This window comes from Pinus tabuliformis, chromosome 3_1 (assembly GCF_031772625.1).
Source record: "Pinus tabuliformis cultivar Carrire ecotype Pingquan chromosome 3_1, CPIR1, whole genome shotgun sequence".
Taxonomy (NCBI): domain Eukaryota; kingdom Viridiplantae; phylum Streptophyta; class Pinopsida; order Pinales; family Pinaceae; genus Pinus; species Pinus tabuliformis.
In genome coordinates, this window is record NC_142301.1 from 999972676 (window position 1) to 999987450 (window position 14775).

General features: G+C 39.9%; 1 protein-coding gene across 1 annotated transcript in view; it reads left to right on the forward strand.

Annotated features, from left to right (window-relative positions):
• The window catches only part of LOC149191242 (uncharacterized), a 154549-nt gene extending 141007 nt beyond the window's left edge, over positions 1-13542 (forward strand). Inside the window, exon 11 of the mRNA XM_089410693.1 lies at positions 13183-13542. Coding sequence (XP_089266819.1) covers positions 13183-13542 — 360 coding nt within the window. The remainder of the gene's footprint in view (positions 1-13182) is intronic.
• The last annotated feature ends 1233 nt before the right edge of the window (positions 13543-14775 follow it).

Consider the following 14775-nt stretch of genomic DNA (forward strand, 5'->3'; position numbering starts at 1 on the left):
TCACCTAATTTTTGTATAAAGCAATAAATTCCAGTAATGAGATTCATTGGTGTCAATGATCTTCAAAGGTTTGAGATGATATGATGGCATCTTGTAATGGATCAATGTCATTTTCTTTTCAAGGGACGGTGATCGATTCCATGACGATAGCGGGATAATTTGCACATGACAAGTTTGTTGGACTAGCAAAGGGTGTTGCTGAAATTTTTAAACCCTAGAAGTCTAGAAGGATATGACTTGTATTGAAATCTTGGTCCTAAGAGTTTGTGAAACCCTAGAGGGAGACCTAGAGTGTCAAATGCTAGTGGAGTTTGTACTGGTTCATCTTCTTGTTAGCATGAGGATGTCTTAGCTTGCAGTTGAGCCTTTGGTGTAGCTAGATAACTTAAGGATGAAGAAACCCTAGTTCAAACAATTCATGCAAGGAAGGAAAGAAAAGCAACATGCATGAATAGCTAATGATGAGGACGAGGATGAACATTTCTAGCATGTTGAGATTGCAGATGGATTCCAATGATTTGTGCAATTAAGGAAAGGATTAAGAGAGAGTTAACAAATTCTCTACAATCTTCAGATCAAAATATAAGTACTCCATGCCTTTCCTCCTTGATTATTATTGCTCTATTTTTTAGTTAGCCTCTTGTCTTTGTATGTTTTGCTTTGTTATAATCATTTCTTCCATGGCCTCCCAATGAGGTTTGTAGGTACATCATGAAGGCTGCCAAGAATTTGACAATAGATGGAAGCATCAGGAAGAACAAAACAAAGTTTGTGGCAAGAGGATTCTCCTAGGATCAAGCATAAACTCAACAAGAGTGATTTGTGTTCAAGAGGGAGAAACTGTACAAGACATCTAGAACTGTGCCATATGAACGAAAGAGCTCCTAGTTCAAAGGGAGCAAACAACCAGGTAGTTTGGAAGGATGTCATGATGGGGGAATCTCAATCCATCATGAAGAATGCCGTGTGGTAAATTGTGCCAACACTTGAAGGGAAGTCAGTGGTGACTTCCAAGTGGATCTACAAGATCAAGCATGCAGTAGATGGCAGCATAGAGAAGTACAAAACGAGACTCATGGTAAGAGGGTTCTCCTAGAAAGAGGGAGAGGACTATGAAGAGACATTTGGTCTAGTTGCCAGGTACATTTCTATTGGAACCATTATTTCTATTGCTTCTATTATGGGTTGGAAATTGCATCATATGGATGTTGGAATCACGATTGCCGTTACACCAAAACTCGCAGGCATTAGTAAACGAACACATTTCCAGAGTTAACGGATCCACGAGAGGCAGTTAAGCACATGTCGCGAAACACATGGGGAGCGTTGGTTTATCCAATGTCCAACAATCTCCCCCCAGCACGAGCCGGGTGTGATTCGAACTCGAGACCTTTGGCTCTGATACCACTTGTTGGAATCACGATTGCCGTTACACCAAAACCCACAGGTGTTACTAAACAGAAGCATCGACAGAGTTAACCAATCCACGAGAGGCGTTTAAGCACATGTCGCGAAACACATGGGGAGCGCTGGTTTATCCAATGTCCAACAATGGATGTGAAGACCGCTTTCCTCAATGGAGTAATTGAGGAAAAATAAGTGTACATAGAGCTACATCAAGGATTTGAGGTACATGAGAGGGAGACTCATGTTTGCAAATAGAAGAAGGCTTTGTACGAACTTAATGAGGCACGCCAAACTTGGTATTCTCGGATTGATGGATATTTGATGAGTCTTAGTTTCACAAAATGTAATGTCGATCCCAACCTTTGCTACATGGTTGTTCTTGTTATTATATGACTTGTTTCTGAGGGGAGCAAAAGGACTCATGTGGCAGAGGGAGCAATAATGGCAGGAGGATTTGCCTCTGTGATAGAGGGAGCAGTCAAGCCTTGCTTCAGTGTTAGAGGGAGTTGACCTCTGAGTTCAAGATGATGGATCTAGGTTTGATGCATTACTTCCTTGACCAAGGGAAGCATACTATCGAGATCCTTTAGAGATTTGGGACGCTGGACTGTAAGTTCACAACTACTTTCATGGTGACAAATCTGAAGAAGCTGAGAGGCTCTGATTCAGATTTGGTGGATCCCATGATGTGCAAACAATTAGGCAAAGTCGAAGGACCAATCTTCCAAACATATGTCATGCGATTGAGATTGTTAGACTAGTTGCTTAGAGATGGGAAGTCTCTAGGAGAAGTATGCCTTCTATGAGTGGATCATGTTAGACAACAGATACGCTTCAGTGTCTAGGAAGAAACAATGTTAGATGAGCAACAATGTTTCAGTGTTAGAGGGAGCACCTAGTCAGGGTGTCTGGAAAGCAACTATGGTGATGTGTAATATCCCGCTTTTTAATTCTGATAATTTTCTTGGAATTTTTGCTTAAGAAAAATATTGACGTAAATTCATCAATCGAATTACACATTTTACCATAAGTTAAATGACAAAACTAAGAAATACCAACTGTAACTCAGAGTAGATATACATGCAGTGAATCTCAACCTTATCATATTAATATGAAATATTACATACAATGACTAGAAATGGCTGGAGGATGGCCTCCGAGAAGATCTTCTGCAATCCTAAATCGAGCCTCTAAAATAAACTGAACTTATAAGTACAACCTGTGAATTCTAAATGAATTCACCAAGGGATGAGATGGGTTTTCGTCCAATCTCATCAAATAACCAAGGGTTTTCATCCTTGGGCTGATTGAAGCCGAGAACTAGGTTCTCCAACCCTCACCAAAGACAAAATAATCAAATCCAGGATGTCCCAAATGATTAGCTCTCCCTCCTTTTAATGATTGGATGGATTTCTCTCCGACCTTCTAGAAGCATTTTATTTTATTATTTGTCCTTAAATAGAAGCCTCTCCCTTTCACTTTATTTTAAGTGACTTTTATTTTATTTTATCTAAGTCACTTTTCCCTTTTCGGCCTTTTCTTCTATTAAGCACTTTCCCCATTTTATTTAATTAACTAACTAATTAAAGTCACTTTTAATCCAAGTCAATGGTAAATTTGCCTTCATGATTTCTCCGGCCTCCGAAGGTCACTCTTCACCATCCCATCCTATAGATCTCCTCATTTCGATTCCAATGAGCTATTAACTTAGGTGTTTCTCTAAATATCCCGCTCTCGATAACACCTTTATTATATACAATTAAGATATTCTGAAAGTAACTTCGTTTATGAGAGTCATCAGAATGCGTCAAAACCAAGAACAAATTGTGCAGAATTGCCCTCCATGGTGAAATATAGTAAGCGAACTCCATCTGATCCCGTCTCCTCCAAAACCCTCCAGGTCCTTTGATGATGTAATCTCGCTCTTGTAAACTGGTTGCCACCAATGTTGGAAGTCCATATTGACTGCATCACAAGGTAAACTGAAAATGGGAACATTGCAAGTCCTCCTGCTCCAAGGGTGCTTTTGTTATGAAACCAGCTCAAGAAAAGATAGAAAAGATAGATCAACGCCTTAGAATTTAGGCTCTTCGAGGGGGCAACCTCCTTTACATTACATGAATGAACAATTCTTGGATGATTCAAATGACAAAACCTCCTTTCTATATATAGGAGTCTAAGGAGTCACAATATAACCTAGCCGACCTAACAATAATAATATAAAGCCACAAAAATAACAATAGAGGGATTCTATGGGGCACAATAATAACAATATGGGGGCAATAGGGGCACAACAATATTAATAAGGGGTATAACTACATTAATAATGGGGTAATCACTAGTATTATAGGGACCCAACATGCCCCTCTCCTTCAAAAAAGTGTTGTCCTCAACGCTTGAGTAGTTCTGGATACTTCTGGATAAAATTCTCATCCTCCCATGTGGAATTTCAGTGGATAAGTTCTTCCACTTGATAAGATACTCCGAAATTGATCGATTTCGTAGCTGTCGAGTTCTTGTTTCTGTGACTGCTTCCCGTTCCAATATAATTTTTCCTTCCTCGTCAAGTTCTGGCAATATTGTTTGAACTGGGAGCTTGTCGCCTATAACCTTCTTTAAACATGAAACATGGAAAACTGGGTGCAATCGAGAAGCTGCAGGAAGCTCCAATTTGTATGCCATAGTACCAATCTTTTGCAACACCTTGTACGGACCATAATACTTTGGTGATAATTTATTATCCTTCTTAGCTTGCTTGAGGGACATTTGCTTATATGGTTGTAGCCATAGGAATACCCAATCACCTACATCAAAACTTCTTTCACTGTGATGTTGATCTGCTTGTTGTTTCATTCTATTCTGTGCCAACACGAGGTTATCCTTTAAGAGTTGGAGGACTTGTTGTTGATGTTCGATGTGATGTTCCATTGCCTGAACCTTAGAATTTTCTCTTAAATATGATGTGATGGATGGTGGTTGATACCCATAAAGTGCCATAAATGGGGTCATTTTTGTTGCTGTATGGAAGGAAGTGTTATACCACCATTCAGCCAGAGGCAACCATTTGACCCATTGTGTCTGTTTATTAGATACAAAGCAACGAAGATATCCTTCCAAACATTTGTTTACTATCTCAGTTTGCCCATCAGATTGAGGATGATAGGATGAGCTATGAGCTAACTGAGTACCCAGACAAGAAAATAATTCTGTCCAAAAATTTCCAGTGAAGATGGGATCTATGTCACTTATAATAATCGTTGGGTTTCCATGTAGCTTTTGAATTGTTTCCATAAATGCAGTAGAAACTGTACTAGCTTTATATGGATGTGATAATGCACAAAAGTGTGCATACTTGGTAAATCTGTCAACTACCACCATGATGACACTCTTTCCCTCAGACTTGGGTAAACCTGTGATAAAATCCATTGAAACCTCCTCCCAACGTTAGCTTGGAATGGATAAAGGTTGTAATAGACCCAGTGTCTTAATTGTTTCAACTTTATTTTGTTGGCAAACCAAACATTCCGCCACAAACTTTTGAATATCTGATTTAAGGCCATCCCAAAAAAATTCCTTCTTAACCCTGTGGTAAGTTTTTAAAAATCCTGAGTGCCCTCCTAAGGGAGAAGTGTGCAATTCCATAGAATCTTTTGTTTTAGCTGGGAATTCTTACAGAGGTATAAGCGATCTTTGTACCATAACGAATCATTTTGCCAGCTAATTGTATCAGGCGTACTGGAATCTTGTTGTAACTTTCGAATAAGTGACCACACTTCTTCGTCATTCTTCCATTCCTCCCTTGCTTCGTTTATCCAATCTGGTTGGATAATAAAAATGGCGCACAACAATGCTTCCACATCCTCATCCTTTCTTGAGAGTGCATCTGCCACCACATTTTGCTTCCCTTTTTTGTAGATGATTTCAAAGTCATAACCCAACATCTTTGTGACCCACTTTTGTTTCTCTTCAGAGGATAATCTTTGTTCTAAAAAGTATTTAAGGCTATCATGATCCGTTTTTACCTTGAAGTGTCTTCCCATTAGGTAGGGTGACCATTTGTTAAGTGCATGGAGTATTGCCAACATTTCCTTCTCATAAATAGCTTTGCTTAAAAACTTTCCCCTGATTGGACGACTTTCAAAAGCAATGGGTCTTTCATCTTGTATTAGAACAACACCAATTCCATTTCCTGAAGCATCACATTCCACAATAAAGGTTTTTGTGAAGTCCGGTGTGGCTAAGACCGGTGCTTAGCACATTGCCTCTTTAAGATGTTCAAAGGCCTTTGTTGCTTCCGGAATCCATGAAAATGCATCTTTCTTCAATAATGTTGTTAGAGGTGTTGCTATTCTCCCATAATTCTTAACAAACTTGTGATAATACCCTGTCAACTCGAGAAATCCTCGTAGATGCTTTATGGATGTGGGGATTTTCCATTCCTTAATGGCTTTAATTTTGATAGGGTCTACCTTAACTCCTTCATGAGATACAATATGACCCAGATATTCCACCTCCTGTACTCCAAAGAAACATTTGGATCTTTTTGCATATAATTGTTTCTCCTCCAATAGTTGTAGCACCCTATCAACATGTTCAACATGATCCTTCCAAGACTTGCTGTAGATTAATATATCATCAAAAAATACTAACACAAATTTTCTAAGGAATGGTTTGAAGATTGAATTCATCAAATCTTGAAATGTTGAAGGTGCATTGGTAAGGCCAAAAGGCATGACCAAAAATTCATAATGACCCTCATGAGTTCTAAATGTTGTTTTCGGAATGTCTTCAGTCTTCATTCTGATTTGATGATATCCTGAACGAAGATCCAACTTGGTGAAGTAAATTGATCCATGCAATTCATCTAGTAATTCATCAATGACAGGAATGGGGAACTTATCTTTAATAGTGAGCTTGTTGAGCTCCCTATAATCCGGACACATGCGCCATGATCCATCCTTCTTGTGCACCAATACTATTGGAGCAGAGAAAGAACTTTGACTTGGTTGAATTATACCAGCCTCTAGCATTTCTGCAACCATACATTCAATTTCACTCTTTTGGACATAGGGATATCTGTACGGCCTGATGTTTGGAGGAACACTTCCTGGAATCAGATGAATAGCATGATCATGATCACGCATAGGTGGGAGACCTTTGGGAGTCTCAAATACCTTGGAATGATTGTCTAAGACTTTTTGGAGATCTGGAGAAATAGATGATTCCGATGTGGAAACATCTAGCGAACATAATTGTGCAATTACACCTCTTTGCTCCTTTTTTAGAAGCTTTGTCATACCATTAGCGTTGATTATCTTTCCTGGTTTCCCTGCAATACCCCTTAATTCTACTTCCTTTCCTTCCGTAGAAAATTTGATGAAAAGTTCTTGAAAATTAAAAGCTATTGTACCCAAGGATTGTAGCCATTGGACTCCTAGTACAACATCAGCACCTCCCATTGGAATGGAAAGCATTGGACTAGTCAATACATATTCTCCCATGGATAGCTTGATATTATGGCACTTTTCAGAGCAATTTATTGTTCCTCCATTTGCAATCATCGCTTGACACTCTCGTGCTGGATATAGGAAGCAATTCAATTCTTTTGCTACCTTACAATGAATAAAATTGTGGGTGCTTCCTGAATCAATGAACACTATTACCTTTTTCTTCTTGATTTGTCCTTCTATCTTGATGGTTTGAGGAGTGGTAATTCCCGCCAATGCATTACAAGATATGGTCGGATTTATTTGTTCTTCATCTAGGCTTTGTTCCTGGAGTATATCCTCTTCTTTTGACCTTTCTTGTTCCTTTTCTTCTTCCTCTTCACAATCTATGTAGAATAATTTCTTCTCAACACACTTATGACCTTTAGTGTATTTGCTATCACAACTGTAACAAAACCCTTTTGCTCTTTTTTCTTCCAATTGTTGTGGTGTCAACCTGATAGGTTGTGGAAGACTAGGGGCAACAACACTTCTGTCGTTATAGTTGTGAGTGGTATGCTTCCTGGTTGCCATAATTTTGCTTTCCATTTTTCTTGCTAACCTGAATGTCTTCTCTAATGAATCAGGTTCCCAAAGGCGAACATCATGTTGGATATTATCCTTTAAAGACCCTATGAACACATCAATCTTATGCTCCTCTGGAATATCTTTTACCCTTATGTTCAATTTTTGGAACTCCTCAATGTGCTCCATTATTGAACCCTTTTGTTTGAGACTTATCAATTGGCTAAAAAAAGTGTTGCTTTTTGTATCCTCATAATGTGCTATCAATTCTTCCGTAAAAATTGCCCAAGTGATAAATTGTTTACGAGAGCAAAGCCATTGATACCATACAAACTGATTTGGTTCCAAATATAAAGTTGCCATACGTACCTTTTGTGTGTTTTGCACGTTATTGAGATCGAAGAATTGCTCCATCTGTAATATCCATGTGGCGGGATCCTTGCCTTCAAACTTCCTCATATCGATTTTTGGAATATGGTGAGTCTTCGATCCAACATTAGAGTCTATGGAATCATGATTAACATTTCTTTTGTTCTCATCATGAGTTTCCTTTAGTACCCTTTCACCATTAGTGACCATTTTTTGTAGCAACTTATTCATATTTATCTTCAATTCTTCCATCTTATCATCCATGCCATCAATTTTAGCGTCCATGCCATTCACCTTAGCTTCCATGCCATCCATCTTAGCTTCTACGCCTTTCTTTAAAAAATCCATCTTAGCTTCTACACCTTTCTTTAAACCATCCATCTTAGCTTCTACATCTTTCCTTAAACCATCCATCTTAGATTCTGTTGCTTTTTGTGCAAGTGACACTTGTTGCACTTGTTCTTGTAATTTTGATATATCATATAGCATTTTTTCTTCTTTTTCATGAGTCATGCTAGAGCTTTCAGGTTCCTTACTAGGTGTTTGCATTTTCTTTCCTCGGGGCACCAGTTACCGATAATAATGCTCTACTAGCCCTTTGAATTCCTTCAAAATAAATTTTCAAACCAAGCTTAAGCAAAAATTTAAGAAAATCTACACACCTTTTTTCACTTTGTAAGAGCTTGATATTGCCTCTGATGTATCTCTGTACTTTCCGATCATCTAGTTCTGAATTTGTGACTTGCAGTAGCCCTCTGTGTCCTCTTTCCAATGCCACAAGTCTGACCCAAATTGGATTCTCCAAGGAAGAGTTATGCGAAATCTCCCACAGTGACTTGATTATAGACTAGTTTAGTAGAGCGAACTTGTACGACGTGCTACGAGTTACTGTTTTGACCTTTGGCTATAAAAAAATGCATACAAGAAACTACAGTCCGTCCTCTTTCTGTACCTTCTTACGAAATTTCAATCTGATCCCCAGAGAGAAAGTTATGACGATTTTCCCTAGGTCACCTGTTTGGAATGTAATTCAGGAGTCTGCAAAAAGACCAACTTCCTCAGATCATATCTCTGCAAATATAGCGCGAAAAGCTTTGAAATTCGGACCCGAGGTTCAGCGCGATTTCTTCTCAAATGGGTTTTTTTTGCAACTTCTGAAACGTCGCAGAAAAAAAGTTATAGCGAAAATTCCACGATGACCTGTTTGGAGCAGCGAAACCCTAGAATCCAAAGCTCTGATACCAAATGTTATGAAACCAGCTCAAGAAAAGATAGATCAACGCCTTAGAATTTAGCCTCTTCGAGGGGGCAACCTCCTTTACATTACATGAATGAACAATTCTTGGATGATTCAAATGACAAAACCTCCTTTCTATATATAGGAGTCTAAGGAGTCACAATATAACCCAGCCGACCTAACAATAATAATATAAAGCCACAAAAATAACAATAGAGGGATTCTATGGGGCACAGTAATAACAATATGGGGGAAATAGGGGCACAACAATATTAATAAGGGGTATAACTACAATAGTAATGGGGTAATCACTAGTATTATAGGGACCCAACAACTTTCCCTCAAGTAATCTGCATCTGTTCATTATAGAGGTATTTGTACACTGCTACTAGGATCCTATACGAACCGCTAGGTCACAACATGCCTCCATGCTCACCAAACCAGAATGGATCCCTCTATACCTGGATCCCAAACCCATCTTTGACTCAACTTGCCATCAATAGATCCACCTGGATCCCAATGCTACCTAGGTCCTTGGACCTGTGGGTTATGATACCACCTTGGCCCTCCATCATTATCCATGCCTAAGAGCTCATGCTGTGCTATGCTCCAGGCTAAGAATATCCTCCTGAGAATCACCCCATCAATAAGATACCAACACATGATCACCCCCCAATCCATTGTCTGACATGGATCTCACACATAATTGTCCATATAAGGAACATTCCCATCGTGCTGATGTTGCACCATGCTCAACTCATGTCGTTCTGCCCACTCAGCCAACAAGGTCCATGTAGAAAAATCTACCATTTCTCCAATGTACAGAGGTGGGCTGATAGTGTGCCCTATCTATGTACTCCTAAAGAGGGCTGCTCTGTATCTTCAAAGTATAGTCCTCTTGCATCCTTGCTAGGAACCTTAGCCATCCCTCAACGCTAGATAACTTGTCTGCTGACTCGACACACTTCATTCTAAGCTCCTCAATTACTATTCTACTGCAAGATGGTGCCTCTGACTCTTTGGATCTTCTGTTTCAATGCCATAAGATCTGTCCTGAAATATTCAATGTCCTCATGGCCAAGACTGCTTAGAAGTGGGAGTGGAAGCGAAAGCGAGAGCAGGGAGCAACAATTTTTAGAAGCTTCCGAGTCGAGAGCAAATTGGGAGTGAATTTATATAATATATATTTTTATATATTTTGATGCATATATGTCAACAAAAGCATGTAGAATGATGAATTAGTTATAAAAAGCATAAAAACATGGATTAAACCATATAACATCAATCATCTAGTAGTTATAATCTTCATCAACCACAGGTCCACAAATTACAAGTTCTCATTTATATAGCATGTAAGGGTGCACATAACCAAAATAACATCGAGTGCAATCCATCTCTGAACCGAAAATACATCAACAAATAGGCTCTAGATGGCCTCTAACATCCAAAAAATCATGCTACAAAAAATACCTACATATCATCAAAATCATTGCCTATCTTGGGATCTTTGTCATTAATATCACCCTCTAAGCATTAACATAAGATAGAAAAAACGTAGGTTGTTATGTCAAGATTTTGTTTGAGTGATGGGCACATTTTTAGTAGGGTCATGATAGAGGAGTTCGACAGTGAATGTGACTAACATCAAAGTACATAGGGAACTTGGCGCTCTTAATTAAATACAAGTTTCATACCATAGTACATGACAAAATCCAATGAAAACATCGCAATTCTACTTTCTCCATATGAAATCCAATGAGGTCAGAACCGCTCTCGAACATCTCGAGTCATTTTATGGTAATGTTAAAAATTTAAGTAAAAGGATGAAAATGAAAGATAAAGGAGAATGCCATTTTTATTTTAAGAATTTAACATTACCATGAATTGCATATTAATACTTAGGGACATAGGCTTGAATATTAGGCTGCCCGACTAAAAAAATCTTGTTTATTTGAAAATAACTGTGTTTGGAATGCCTTTACGTTTTTTTTTTTTTTGTGAATAAAAGTTAGGGAGCCATTTGGGAGCACGCTACCAGGGTCGCTCCCTGATCGCTTCTGTCTAGAGCGCACTTCGAGAGCGGGAGCTAAGGGGGGAGGGCTGCTCCCTCGCAACACTGCTACTGGCAAGTACTGTCTGAAAGTGCTGTAGGCCTATTGGTTGCCTCTGCATCTATTTGCACCTCATACCTCATCAATGGGAGGACCCAAAGATGGATGCTCCACCACTTCCACCACGTCTCCAATTTGACTTTTCAACTGGCTCTCCAAAGACGACTCATCATCCACATTGTGCATATCATCCTCCTCATGCCCTTGTTGTTAGTTTATGAATTTGGTGTAGCATCGAACATGTGTTCTACTCTCTAAGTTGTCAGAGAGGCTAAGGAACATGAGATCTCCAAAACTCATAAAAGGTTTCAAGAGAAAACATTTAGAAACCTCTCAATTAAATTAATTGATCAATAATTAAAGTTCCAAAGTCTAACTTAAGAAAATTGATTAATTAATGGGTATTAATTGAAGAAATTGATTTTGCTCTAGAGACTTTGAGAAAGTGACTTGATGAAGTCTAAAATGATCTGAGCCATCGATAACGATTAGATCTTGGCCGTTGATGCTCCAACGAGAGATTATAAGAGCAAGTCGATGGGATGGAGATAGACACTATTGTGAGGGAGAAAGGTAGTGCGAATTACCGAGTGCACAGTATTCAGCGAGGGAAGAATTCGAGCCAGGAAAGGAGAGTAGTAGGGGTTTGCAGCAGGGAGAAATTCTAGAGAAATTCTCAGGTGGTTTTCCAATTTCTAGAGACAGGGAAGGAATGTTGAATTATACAGAGAGGCTGAATTCTGCAGTGCGAGTTGCCTAGTTTGCTAGTGCGAGTTTGTCAGAGGGGTCAATTTAGTTGCTAGTGCTTGGATCAAGTCCTAGGAGGGCTAGCCAATTGTTTTTAGAGGCAGAGATAGACCAAACGACTCATATGGAGGAGTGCCATAGGCGGATCAAACTCTTCAGAGCAGGGAATGCGCATTTCTTGTACAATTATGCGAATTAGCTGGGAAGTGTGAGTTTGCTGAGGAGAGTCCAAGACTTTCCCAGTACATTTTCTAGTAGAGAAAAATTGTTGGATTTGAGCCAGGAAGGCCAACAATTGTAATTCTCCATATTTACTGCATAATAAAATAAACCCACGTCTGCTGCACCGGTTTTCCCTTCGGGGTTTTTTTGGGGACTTTTACTCCAAAATATTGGTGTCTAATTTTATTGTGTGTGTACATCTATTTGTCAGTTCCTAATTTATATTCCGCAACATATTTTATTTGTGAAGAATGCATCAGTGAGTTATTTGCTATTTGCCGTAAACAAAGAAACTGTATTCAGTTAGGAGAATAATTTCCAGTAGGTGCATTGAAGGAATTTTTACATGGTATCAGAGCATTATTGATCAAATCAGAGGCTCAAAAGCGAGAAGAAGCAAGATCATGCAGTTTTAGAGGGAGATCTAAAGCACTTTCTCCAGATCTGCCTAGGTCAGTCAGGTAGTGAAAATTGCTATGGCAGGAAAATTGATTTCCAGATCCAGGTGGAGGAAAAATATAATTTGCCTTAGAGCAGTGGCATCTGATAGTGGGGTTGCCGGGAAGCAGTTTTGGCGAGCAGATTAGCTGATTTGCAGAGTAGATCTGAGCTCAGAGATTTGCAACAAGGGTTTGCAGTTGCAGATCTGCGTAGGGCAAGAAGAGAAAAGCACACAGAGGCGAAATTTCTAGAATGTCTCAGAAGGTTTCCAATTTCCAGGAGGAGATTTGTAATTTCCAGTAGTAGAAGGTTGTAGCAGACTTGCCAGTTCAACCAGTGCGTGCTTCAGGAGCAACAATACATTTGCTAGAATCCAGAGGAGGACTTCCAGAAGGTAGAGCGAGTTGCCCAGAAAAGAGTAATAGACAGTGCGAGGAACGGAGAAGGATTTCTGGATGCTGGTGAGAGCAGATTTGTGCATTTTTGAGGGAGTGTGACTAGTAGAAGGAAGGTCGAGTAGGAAGGAGAAGGAGATTTCCCGCACTATTCTCCAGTTTATTTGAGTTTCGCAGAGATGGCCATAGCAGGGTTTAGAGATCATGATAGACTTGACAAAGCCTCAAATTTTGGTGTCTAGAAAGGCAGAGTGCAGTTCCTATTATATGAGCATGGCTTGAAGGAGTTCGTGACAAATGTCATGGGAGAACCAGCAGGTCCACAACAACTGGCAACCTTCAAGAAAGAGATGGCCAAAGCCAAGAGAATCGTCCTAGATGGGGTTCGTGATCATATTGTCTCACATATTCTAGAGAAGACAACAACAAAAGACATGTGGGAAGTCGTTTTGAAGCTATATCGGGATCTGTCTAAGAATCGTGAAATGATTCTCAAGGAGGAGCTGAGGACAACGAAGATGCAAAAGGGTGAGAGCGTGACCTCCTATCTTACCAGGATTCAAGGAGCCCGAGATGCGCATGTAGCTGTTGGAGAAAACTAGCTGATGGTGAACTGGTGTGGACATCTCTAAACGAGCTTACCAAGGAATGACGAACCTTCGTTCAGAGGATTACTGGATGAGATCAACTACCAGGATGGGAACGCCTGTGGAGTGACTTCACTCAGGTGGAGTTGAGGCCAACCTCATCGAGGGAGCTACCAACAACAGTCGGAAGGGACTGGAAGTTGAAAAGGAAGAAGAAGAAAGCCCTTACAAGTAAGGGGAAGGAGAAGAAAGGTGCCAGTCAGGGACAAAAATGTAAAGGAGGAGAGAAAAAGAAAATGGAATTGCCAAAGGTCAAATGCATCAGATGTGGTGAGTTTGGTCACTACGTCACCCAGTGTCCAAAGGGGAAGAAGGACAAGAAGGGGCAACAATAGATGACAACTTTGACAGAGATAGATGAGTTGACCTCTAGATTGGAGGAATTCGCATTGATAGCAGTGATACCTCCAGATGGGGGAAGAGCATGATGCTTCAAAGACTAGGATGGGTAGGGTCCATGGGTGAGCAATAGGAAGTCCAGTTCAGATCCAGTTGCTGTTCACATGGATCAACACCTTTGCTACGGGAGCCCACAATACAGAGAAGTTGGAGGAGATGTTAGCAGGCGTAGTCAGACCTTGAGGGACAGTGCAAAGCTAGTTATAGTCTGATGCATGAGCAACAATTGCGGAGCTAGTTTGATGCAATCAGGTGCTCCATAGACAATGTAGAGCTAGTTGCAGTCAGAGGACTCAAGGGACAGTTGCAGTGGCGCACTAGACCTATAGAGATCAAGTTTCTAGTTGTAGTTGCAGGAAATTTGTTTGTTAGTTCGAGGCAGTGCGAATTGCCTGGTTGCACGGTGTAGGTGCAATTTTAGCCAGAGTGAGACTCCATAAGGGAGTTTCCATCCAATAGCGATTTCCCAGTTCTATTTTAGAAGAAGATTAAACTCACTATTGCAATAGTTGCAATAGTAGAGAGCATTAGCAACAACAATGTGAGGTGGATCAAAGTATGCGCAGTGGTTGATGGATGGTGTTGTAGGATTATTTTCTTCACAACGATTTCTAGTAACAGGGAGTCAGATCAGTGTGAGATGTGAAGAAAGGAGGTGCAACAATTTTCAGACATAAAAAATGTGGTTAGTCCAACTATAGGATGTAGAGGAGTATGATGGGAAGAACACCTTCCTCGCTAAGAGGGAGTGTTAGTTTATGGATTTGGAGTAGCATCAGACAAGTGTTC